General features: G+C 34.8%; 1 protein-coding gene across 1 annotated transcript in view; it reads left to right on the forward strand.

Annotated features, from left to right (window-relative positions):
• Positions 1-12,638, forward strand: part of LOC118735030 — a 327,594-nt gene that overhangs the window by 114,455 nt on the left and 200,501 nt on the right. Inside the window, exon 6 of the mRNA XM_036464622.1 lies at positions 7,299-8,979. Coding sequence (XP_036320515.1) covers positions 7,299-8,979 — 1,681 coding nt within the window. The remainder of the gene's footprint in view (positions 1-7,298; positions 8,980-12,638) is intronic.

Below are 12,638 nucleotides of genomic sequence, written 5' to 3' on the forward strand. Positions count from 1 at the left end.
GAATTTTTTTTTGAAAATCTGACTTCATAACGCTCTTTAAATATATTTTACAAATGAGGCGATACGAGTTTTGGGAGAGAGTTACAACTAGGGATGTCAGTGGCAAAAATACATCGATGTTTTTCTTTGATTCGATGCATCGAAATGTACATCGATATTTTTCGATGCATCGAAGGGCATACATCGATGCATCGATTTGCATAGGATTTTTCAGATAATGTTTCGCAACAAAATATGTTATTAGCAAAGTTGTAGAAAATTTGAAATAAATTACTGCAACTGAGCTAATTATGTTTCTAACGGGAATTCTTGCAACCATTTAAATTTTTTGGCCAAAGTCACTTCTTTTTTTTAACAATTGAAAAATTGGAATGACGGTTCAATGTACCGTAGATGTCAGTTTTCAAAAAACATCGATACATCGATGCATCGATACATCGACTATTTATACATCGAGTGGAAAATTTTCGATGCATCGAAGCAAAACATCGATATTTTCGATGTATCGATGTTTTTCCGACATCCCTAGTTACAACACAAAAATACGTTTAAGGCGCAGCGAAGCACGCCGGTTAATTGCTAGTACATAAATAAAAAATAAAGGTGGGTTTTTTCACACACTTCGGTTAAGAGCATGCCGGAACTATACTTATTTGAAAAGCTGCTTTTAAAATTTTGTGTAAGGCTAATTCTACGGTGACGGGTGTGACATTTCCACTCACATTTTAAGGCTTACTTCTTAAGCTATAATATATTCTAATAGGCTTCCGAGATATACACAATGCCTAAAAAAATGCAACATCAATTTAATTGAAACGAGTTATATGAATTTTAGTTGTTGTTGTTGTTGTTGTTGTTGTAACAGCATACAGATTCCCCAAAGAGATTTTGAGGAGTGTAGCTGGAGTGACAGTCCTTGGCCAGATATAAATCTGGGTCGTTCCGGTTACGTATACCCGACTGTCGTGGGAACGTATGAATTTTAGTCAATGTGACGGGTGTGACGAGTACGCAAAGGAAATTAGCTACTGATTACTTTTCTGCTTTTCGTTGCGTTGAACATAAATACACAAATACACATTATTAGGCGCGTTTTTTTACACGCATACGTATCTGCGCTTAAAAATTGTACGGAGCTGTAAGCGACAAACTATATGTGTGCTTATGAATAGTTGTCGATAAAATCAGGGCACGAATCACCAACTTTGAAACGAAAGTCGTTCAAACGATACTGGCAAAACGACGTCGTCAAAACACTGATTCATGTATTTGTATTGCTGTTACGTGTTACTGTTACTGTTACGTGAAGCAAAATGGGAATTAAGTTGACGATATCGCATAAACGATCGAAAAATTTTTGGTTTTTATGAAGCAAGGCAATCTCAGCACGATATCGTCCAGACCAGAGGTTCCCAAACTTTTTTTCTCGTAGACCCCTTTCAAAAATTTACTGGTTTCAGTGGACTACCTGCTGATACATTTCTAAATATTCTCAAAGCTCGTAAAAAAATTAAATGTGAAAATTAGATCTAACAATGTAAATTTGCATCGCGAGTGGTCAAAATAAAAGTAAAATATTTTCTTGTGTTCTGTTTATAAAAATAATGTTATTACACACTTGTAGGTTTTAAAAAATAGAGCTCGTAAATATATCAAAATACTCTCTCGCTCGGAAGAGTTATATTTTTTAAGAGCACTGCGAGCGCTAGCGTTATTTACATTATCTTCATCATAAACTCATCAAATGCTCATCTCACTCATGACTTTGTACGTGGAGTATATGTAAAATAGTTTATTTGTATTAATGGCATAACTTTTATTTTTATCAGTCCGAGTTTTAAAGTGAGGCGAAAAATATTTATCACATTTTTAAAACACAAAACTTAAAACATCAAAACGGCTAAGCTGTTTACGCCAAACTTTTAATTCAGAAACTGACAATAGAGAAAAGAACGAGTTTAAAAAAATCGATGACAAATAACCAAACAAGCAAGAAGCACAAAAAGTGCTCCACCGTCTCATCTTCTTCAAGGCAAGATGGGCAAATGGACTTGTAATTGCGCCTATCACAGTCAGGTGTTTGTGCCACGTGCAGTGACCAGTCAGCAGTCCAGCAAGTTTTCTGCGGTGTCGTCCGCTCACTGAGAGCAAACAATTTTATAGAACTTGTGAGATTGAAGGCAAGATGAGTTTTGCCCACCTGCATCCCCTCGATGCCTCTCAGTTATTTCTGAGCGAAGTATCCACCCAGTTTCTGATGGTGGCTTCGATTGCCGAAAGTGGGTGTGCGAAAACTGGTTGCGGACCGAAAAAGCCTGGTCTGAGCCAACTCTGGCCGAACGACCTCGTTATGTTCACCATCATATTTTAGTCCAGACTTGCATTGCCGAACTAGTTTGAAAGTACTTAAATAGAGGGCTGGACAATTCCTTAAGTGCAGCTTGGTTTTCACTGCAGTCACGCAAACTCCTTCCCCTCCACCTATATTCACCACGTAGTCCATGGCTTTGAGTATTGCAATTACCTCAGCCTGGAATACCGGAGCATATTCCCCAACAGAAAAGTCCCCCATTAACATCGGAAAAGAGCCCAGATAATAACCCAGAGACACTTTTGGAGCCATCAGTGAAGATTCGACAATGTACGAGTGCGGGCTCAGTGCTGGAATTAAACCGGCATTCAGTCTCAGGCAACTCAACTTATGTATTTTTGGCAAGCCATAAATTCTGGGCGCCGTGGCTGCAGTGCAGGTGAGTTGTTGTTTTTCCCTGAAGTTTATGTGTTTGCCTTTGTAAAGTTCGTCCACTATTTTGTTGTTTTTTCTTTGAAGGGTATTTGTAGGATCAGTTCTTATTGATTTATATGTATATCTGTCTTCTATTAGTTTGTTTATCTTTTCTAGGTACTCTGCTTTGTATATGACTAAAGTTTTGTTGCCTTTGTCGGCATCAGCTATAACAATATTTCTTTTGTGCTTCTGGATAAATGCCTTTGCTTTAAAAACTGCTGATAAAATAAACTTCTCCGCTTCGTCGTGTTTTGTGTTGCGCTTAAACATTAAGATTCTATTGTTCACTTTATTTCTTGCTATTTCCTTTTCCTTGTCGTTCTCCAGTGACTTTATTAGTTGCTCCATATCTGCTATTATATGTATCGGCGAAAAGTTTGATTTTGTAGTTGGCAAAGCAAATTTTCTTCCCAGTGAGAGTATCCATTTTACCTCTTCCGGAAATTCTATGGACGTATTGTTTTCGAACCAGTTATTGTTAGTTTTTATTCCCAATCTTCGCATTTGAAGGTTTTTGAATTTGTTTACTTTGGAATTGAGAGCCTTTCTTTTCTTTTCTGCGATCCCTTGACAGAGGCAGCTTTGTTTTCTTATAAAATTATTAATTTCTAACGCATTTAAGATGTATTTTAGTACGGAAACGACAAAAAGCGCAAAGAAATTCTACAGTGTTACATACATTCTCAATCTTACTGATAACTTTGATCACAACATAACAACAACACAAAACACAACACTTGCATTTAAATCTAATTACACCCTTTCGGCAATATATACAAAAACAAAATGTCCAGTCGATGTCCACCAGCAAAACAACGTAGTCTACGAAATTAAATGCAAAGAAAAAAAACTGAAATATGCGGAAAAGTGTATATCGGAACAACGAAGCGGCCTTTAGGTGTTCGACTAGGCGAACATGAAGCGGACATAAGAAAACAGAAAAGCAGTACAGCGTTATCACAGCACATTTTAGAAAGTGGACACACAGCTGACTTCGCAAATACAAATATTAGTTGTGTTTAATGAGCTGCTCTAGGTTACGCCAGGTTAAGATATCTCACAAAATTGTGTTTCATGAGGATTTTGCTTGATCTAACTTACTCTAGTTTTTGTTTCATGAGCCTGCGCTAAGTGGAACTAGAGCAACTTAGAGCACGATTTTCTGAACCAACTTTTTTGATGGAGTAACTTAGAGCAAGCAACCGTTTTGAAAATTTCTGCCTGAAAAGTGTTTCATGAGATTTGTAATCTGAGTTGCTCTAACTTGATCTATTGTTTTTTTGACATCTGCTCGATTCTGCTCTAACTTGAGCTGCTCTGAACTTTTTTCGGTATCATTAAACACAACTATTATTGGTAAAGAAAAACGAGAGCCAACCCGGTACACAATAGAGAGCCTTAGAATCATGCAAAAACGAGATATGACATTTAATAAGAAGGAAGACACAGACAACATTGCGGCCGCATACATTACTTGTTTATAAAAATAAATCTTTCAGTACGGACAAAACTACCACATCAGGTGGTATGGATATTTCTTTAGTGATTAAGTTTTTAATTATTTATGTATATCAATGTTTGAATATCTAAAAAATGTAAATTGGTTTGTCATTTAATTAAATTTGTTGTTGTATATGTACACATGTTCAATTGTTTTTCGATTAATACTTAATGTGTGTGTTGTTTTTTTTGTTCTTTTATATTTGTCTTAACAGAGAAAATAAACAATACCCCTGAAGATGCTAGAAAGGTTTTAGCGAAACGTCGAGTAAAAAGTGGAACAATGTAATTTTATTTGCACCAATGCTTAAATATCAGACTAGCCATAAACATAAAATTAAACAAATTTGAACTGATCGGACAAAAGTACATAAAGTGACTTTATTTGTCAAAAAATCGGATTTTACAAACACATAAAAGATTCTGTTACCTAAGGGGGGTATAATCCTTGATCGGACTCTTCGTCTTCACTCTCTGTCTGAGTCATTGTAAAGTACCTTATTTTTAAGTAGTACTATACTTTTCATGAAGCTGTTACCTGTCAAACCGTATGAGAAACTGTTTTTACCCGGACTAGTGAAGTAAAGGTTTTTGTATCCGTGACAGCATAGCTTAGTTTTCTTATTGCTCGAGCAACATATATTTATGATTAGCTTTATCATCGGTGATCACAAACAGATATATGATACATTTCATGTTAGCAGATAAGTAACAGTAGCAGTCCATGACCGAACTCATTAAAATTCGTTAAATTTTAAATTGTTACGGGTGTGACATGTGACGGGCGTGACCAACATAATCGGTTTTGTTTTCTAAAAGAAAAGCATATTAATACTTAAAAGCAATTCGAACACATTCGCCTGTGTCATAGCGTTACTTTCGTCAGCTTTTCTACATTGTGCAAGATGTGTTTTCCTTCAAAAAATAAATATTATTTGCATTTTGTGACGGGCGTGACATTAAAATATGTTTTGCTTCAATATATAATAAAATATTAAGTACTTGTTTGGCGTCAAATGTTGTCAAAATAATGAAAAAAACCAAAAATGCATATCGATAGAAATTTTCACGCTGATTTCAACCTTGCCTTGAAATTATTTGGGGCAAGTAAAAAGCAAAGAAAATATAACATGTTGAACTTCAACTTTCCTGTATTTTATATGTTTAATATCTCGGAAACTACTTGACCGATTAGAAAAGTATTGATACCTATTCAAAGATAATTTTAATACCCTTTTTACGACGTATTTACTATAACCATTTTTAAAGAAATTTTAGGTAAACGACATTTAAAAAAATATATATAAAATTTCGATTTTTACCACTACTTTCGTTAAACTGTGCGTTATAAAAGACCTTTCTATATAAAGTAATAACTTCTAATTTCTAGGTAATATAAAGTTCTGTCGCATTAATTATAAAATTTTCTTCAAAAAATGTAATTTTATGAGACAATTAAATTTTTTGTTTTCTAGTACTTTGGACTTAAAAATATAAAAAATCAGAAAAATTATGTACATCAACTGAAAGATAAACTAATCATTTTCATTTTGACATCATTAGTTTAATCGGTTATGTGGTTCATGGGATATTAAGAGTGTTCGCTATGCATAAAAACTTGTACAACTTGGTACCAATTGTTACCAAATCGTGTTCGTTTGGCCAAAAAACCAGTTTAACTTGCAAGGAGAGTGCACAATTTTGGCATTTCATTTGGAGCAAGCAAGAATTTGCAAGCAGGATTGTGGCACACGGTTGCATTTTTGTCAACATTGATTTGAATCAACAAGTTCGTTAAATTTAAAAGTGAACAATCTTGTTGCGGTTTACTAATGAAAGAAGTATGTAAATATTTGTTTATTCAATTAATTTCAAACATTTGAAAGGTACTCGGCTGAAAAAACTGTATTCCTAATCGGAACGCAGTCGACACCACTGTCGATATAGGAAATCCGACAGTGACTTCCACAAAGAAAATGAAGCGTATGTTGAAGAAAGTCCGAATAAGAAGAAATATACGTATATGTCCTATTTTGTTTTCCACCTGAAATAACTTAAAAAGTTTATTATGTTCGAAATGCAGCCGTGGACGCCAGCTGGCAGTGAAGCTTGCAAAGTAAGTTTCTCTCTTTGGGAGAGAAAGACACCTTATTCTCTGAATTTTGTTACAGGCATTTGCATAGCGAACAGGACTATTGATATTTCAATATATCGAAAAATTTAACTTAACCTCCTACATCTTCTTATTTTTTTACTTGGGCTAAATAATTTTGGAAGGTTGAAATCAGCATGAAGAGTTTTATCCAGTTACATTTTTGGTTTGTCTAGAGCTAAAAGGTCGGTAGTCTACACTTTTTGTAAAAATTTAACTTCACATTTGACATCAGTAATGAAAACGGAATGTCAATCATCTGACACGGAAATTTGACGACAGTCTTTTACATGCACTGCGGTATCGACATTTGGTCAGTTTTTAAAATGTTATGAAAACGCATTTGACACCAAATGAACAGCTGGCAGATAAAGGCAGTTTTTGCTGTCAGTGATTTTGACCTAATGAAAACCAGCCTTTACAATGCTGACAAATTGTTCTCTGCATTGACCGTTTAAACAATGCAAAATAGAAAATGGTCTAAGAAAATCAGTCTTTTCAATTTTGAAGAAAATAAACCTATCATATGAGTTTGTAAATGGTACAACCTAAGGTAAAATATATATCTGATTTCGCGATAAATTTCGAAATTTTCGCTTTCAGTTTTGAAAGTTTGATTTATTTACTCTTATTTATTAGAAGTAATACACCCAAATTCTTAAGTTTATTTTCGTTTCCTTCGGTATCGATTACCGTGGAATGAGCCATTAGGCAGTCGAATGCCAGAAAAAGCTGTTACTTCACCTGTTTATTGCGCAGTAGGTTAAGAGAAAATATTAAGAAAATAACACATACCTATGTTCATACATATAGTACATGTTTCAGTATGAAAATAACATTTCACAAATATTATTTCAGCGTAAATCACCTTACGGTACATTGCGTATATGGATGCAGCCGAATTTTAACTATCCGGTATACGGAGTGAATGCCACGCTGTGGAACACACCCGCTGTCAACAATTCTGGTTATATTTACATTGATATGCTTCAAAAAGAAGCCCATATGTACTTTAATTTAACAGAAGACGGTAGTCACAACCTTTTAATGTTTGGATGTATTCCCGATTCACGAAAGAACTATATAAAGGTCTGGCGTAACTATGATGAGATAAGTGTGGTTGATGTTAGCTCATATATCAAATTAAATCACTCTCGTCATTTAAGTGGAGGTTTACATTGGCGACCAAAAATAAAAAGTGAATTAAAAGAGAAAATCATCAGCACTAAGGAAGCTCTTTTGAATGCATTTACTGAACAAATTGATTTTTGGACAACAACGCTACATATTGAAACTTTTTCCGCAATTACTGTTGTTTGGGAAACAGCAAAAGAATATAATAAAGACTTCATCAATGATATAAGCCAGCTAAGTGTTTTAAAGGAAGACTTGGAAGACTTCCGTACTTTTATGAATAAATCATACGAAGCGAATGACTTTTATATCAAAACGTTCGTTAACTTTACATACACTATGCTGGATGAAATAGCTCTACGAGACCAAGTGGATTCATTACCGATAATATTTAAAGAGATTGGGCAATTTTTAGGAGAATCCGTAAAAGTATTGAGCAGGAGCATAGTTCAGATGATTGAGATGATAAAGAGGACTTATAATAAAATTGTACAAGGCATCAATAACTTCTTTCATGGACAGTCTCTGAAATATTTAACCGATGTTATGGAGAAAGGTTTCAAAAAGTACGAAAAATTTGTAAAAGAGTTACACATATCTTTTATTCATCATATAGAAATTTTTTGGAGTAAATTCTCTAACGCAATTTCCACCTATTTCAAAGGAGTTCTTAAACGTATCGAACCTCACGTGTTCGAATCTATGAGTTTTATTGAAAAAACCATATGGGACTTGAGCAAAAAGGTGTTCAACTTTATCTATGAACGAACGAATGAATTGGCTGAGTCAACTTATTTTAACCAAATTTCTAGTTTTACACAAGATATAGAAAATTTATATAAAGACATAAAATCGCATGATTTCATTTTAAATACTAAAAAGTATGCGTCTGTTGCTTGGAGTTTTTTAAAGGAAAAATATTACAAAGTTATCCCGTTCGGCTCCGAACTGAATGAAGTTATACACGAAATTTGGCATGAAATTAAAGAGCTGGGAAAGATAAAGCAACTTAAGGTTCTCATCAAGAAATTTAATCACGTAGTTTCCGAAATGGAATGGATGGCCAAGGAATTGAAATTTAGGAAGCATTTGCAACAGATTTATGCTCTGATTCGTAACAAAATGCGAAACTATGCACTGAATGCTTTGGAAATAGCGAGCATATATCGTGAAGCAAAAACTAAGTTCGTATTCGACCCTGAAAAAGGCGTAATTGATTTTGAACAGAAGCTACCAGTATCATGGTATGCCTTTAATGAAACTCCGAAATTCCAAGAGATACCAGAATATCAACTCATAAAGCAGGTGCAAAATATACTGTCTGCCAACGATACATCATTTATAAAACACATCTACGATTTTCGTTCATATTTGGATCCGAAAACCTGGCTACTTTCACATTACTGTAAGTCTTTGTTATAAATTAAAATTCATTTTCTTGTTTATGTGACACGGTGTGCGTGAACCAACCTTAAATACGAAGTCATAGCACATCCTATATCCTTTTTTATTTGTTTGCTTATATTTTTTCAACAATTTAATACCAAAAAGAAAATAATCCTGTGGACAGTTTTTGAAAAAATCGAGTTTTACCAAACAAAAAAATATATATTTAGTTTTTATTTTTTTCGATTCGTTTTTTCCTTTGAATGGTATGTGCGGGTAAATATTATTAAAGAACATATAAAATAAGTTGAGCATAATAATTATTATTATCATAACTTAACATGCAATTCAGTTTTAACCCGGCAATTCCCATTTGCAGGGTTCTGCAATATTCTGATATTTCTTTCACTTATTCATTACATCTATATCTACATCTTACATCTTACATATTATAAAATAAAGTCCCAAAATATGTATGTTATGTAATAACTTCGCACAGACTGCTCCGATTGGAAAATGGTTTTTTGCATTTTAAAGCTTAGCTATCTGGAAAGGGTAATATCAACATTATTTGAAGGAATCTATAAAAAGGGCGTGTCAATATGCCCAAATGTGGTAAAAAATCATGAAATCGTTTTTACAACTGCTATAAATCAGAAACGAATAAATCGGTTTAAATATTTCTTCTTTGCAGTTAAACCTTGAAATGATTGCTTACGTTCTGTTAGTTAGTTATTTTCTAATATAACATAAATTTGTGAAACAAAAGTGATACTTAAAACAACTAAAAAAGTATAAGTTCGGGCGAAATCGAATTTTATATACCCGGCGCAGGTATCAAATATCGTTGTTTCAACTTTCTCTCAACTACCTTTACACGATAAGCAGGGATGCTTTCCCGATTTCAAACGTTTTTGATAATATGCTGACTTAATGAAATCATTGAACCAAGTTTGGTAGAAATCGATAAAGGGGTTACCGAGATAGACCTAGAGTTTTCGTATTTTTGAAATTTACCGTTATACGGGAAGGGGTGTAATTTTAGTCCGATTTGAATAATTTTCAACAAATTGCTTTTCCGTACCAAGGTTATAAGGTGCACCAATTTTGGTTGGATTTTATGAATCGTTTACCGTTTACATTTGTGGTCATAAGTGGGCGGCGCCAAGCTCTTTATCCAAAAATTTATAATAATAAAATTTCCTGCTAGGTGATTATTGCAATCGTCGAGTTTGAGTGAAACAGCTTCAGTAATTACTGATTTTTCGCAATTTTCGTGTTTCTGCAAATTACCGTTATATGGGAGGTGGGCGTGGTTATTGCCCGATTTAAAACATTTTCAACAGATTTCTTAGTTGGACCCCAAAAAAGGCTCGGACCGAGTATGGTACAGCATTTCATCATAAGTGGGCGGGGTCACGCCCATTGCCACATGTGCGCTCGGGTATAAAAAAAGTTGTTTTTATGTATGTTCGCTGTGTGCCAAATGTACCAAGCCGCGTTATCTAACTCCAGCAAATACGAATAATCTAGCAAAGCTAAAACCAAAAAAGTATGCTCTCTCATTTCTCTAAATGCTGACTTTTTGTTTTAATACTCACAATTTGTTGTATTTCCCGCAACCACCACACCACCACATTTCACCACATCAATATCTAATTATAATAAACAATAACTAGCGCACCCGGCGAACTTCGTCTCGCCCAAAATTAATTTTTTGTTGGAACATTTCGATACAACACTTTCACCAACTATTCACTTAATGGCTTCCAGTGGGGCATTTATCTGCTTTGATTATGGTTTTGTGGTCGTCAGAAAGCATATCTTCCATTGCCATTTTAAGTAACCTAACCAAACCCAGTAGATAATTTCAGGAGTTAAAAACCCTTCCGAAAAGTCTGCCTGAGAGTCAAGAGGACTTCAATTCTACATTCCTTTCTCCTTTCTTTTTTGTATGCAATGGCACAAATTTAAGGGCTTCTTCTTTCGCTCCCCATAGAATGCCCTTTAGAAGGGCTTTTATAGGACGTACTTCAGACGGCCTTTTGGAGGAGTTCTTTTAAAGTTGCTTCTTTAATTTATAAAAATTAGGGATGTGCCGGGTGTCCGGTAGATATCCGGCCGGATTTCCGGATTTCCATTATAGAAGATTCAATTTAGAAATCTAGTTCAGATTTTTATTTTTTTTTTTTTGTATTTGTATAATCAAATTTACTAGTATCCAATTAGTAATTAGACTTAAAAATTTATATATTTATCATTATGAAAAGAAGCATTTCCGCATTACCGGTTACCGACTCATTTCTATTTTCAACATACATGGTACCCGATGCACTAAACACTCTTTTTTAATTCAGTGAGGAAGGTGGTTCGCACAGATACTTCATTGCCAGTGTAAAAAAAATTAAAAATTATTTGCGACTATGCTTCACCAAATTAAAGGATCTTCCTGTCTGGGTATAATGGGTAAATATTTATCCATTTCTTGATCTTCGTTCCCAATTAAAGCTATGTGCCATGTAGCCCGTGCTGCCGGTGCTTCCCGCCCCAATCGAGCTGTGTCCAAAGGTTCTGAAATTGAATTCCCCTATGGCCGCCAATCTACCTACGGGTAAATTGAGGACTATTTCAAGAGCAACTGTTGGAGTGGACCTCAGCGTTCCCGTGATGCACAGTGTCGCGAGGCGCTGAACCTTCCCAATTATATGATGACTTTTTTGCGGCATTCCACCATACCAAACCACCGTGGAGCAGTACTGGTCTGAATTTTGCTGTGTAGAACCAATGCATCATAGGGTGGCAGACCGCAAGGGACACCCAGCATTATTTTGCCTGCATAAAGGGCGTTACTTTGGCTGCCAGATATCTCCGTTCCCAGCCGGGACACGGTGGTAAATCTAACATAAAACCCATGAAGTTTTGTTCCATACAAACTATGTTCAACAATTCGTTTCGTATGGAAGACACTGCCAGCAAAAACAAAATTGCTAAAAATCAACGCGATTTGACTAAAAAGCAAAATTTTCAAAACTTTTCTAAAAGATCTGATGGAAAATTCTCTGAGCTAATAATTTTGCACGGCACTGTACTTCTAAGTAAACTAGGTTTCATGAAAAAAAATTAAGTACAAGATAACATTAAAAAATCAGTAATATTTTTCGTTGCTGTGAATTTGTTTCAACTGCTGACTTTTCCTTAATATAATTGTAAAACCCTTTACACGTCATTTTTAACGTATATACTTAAATTGAGCGAATTTCTTTCCTTAGTCCATTGAGATGAAAAAGAGAAAAAACTCCTCTACATTAAGAGTTATGACTAGGTATTGCCAAGGTGTATTAAACAAGATGTGATGGACAACTCAGTGAGGCTCTCTTTTAAGGTACTATAACGTCAAAAAATATAAACAAATGACAACTCTTCTGTGAAAGCGGGAAGGAATTTATACTTTCTCTTTGGTACTTTCTAGGGGTAATTAAACATTTTGATATTCTATTAAACAATTTTTATTGAGCTCGAGGCCGTTTTTTAATGAAAACTTATTGTGGAAAAGCAACAATAACTTGAAAAAATGGTAGAAGTGATAGCTATTTCGGAAATCACCACATTTCCTCATCAGACTTCTTTCAGTAGGATTCGAACTGACGATCGCACTGACTCAGCCAGTTGCCTACGCAC

The sequence above is a fragment of the Rhagoletis pomonella genome, unplaced genomic scaffold (genome assembly GCF_013731165.1).
Source record: "Rhagoletis pomonella isolate Grant_MI unplaced genomic scaffold, Rhpom_1.0 Rhpom_scaffold_00003, whole genome shotgun sequence".
Lineage (NCBI taxonomy): Eukaryota > Metazoa > Arthropoda > Insecta > Diptera > Tephritidae > Rhagoletis > Rhagoletis pomonella.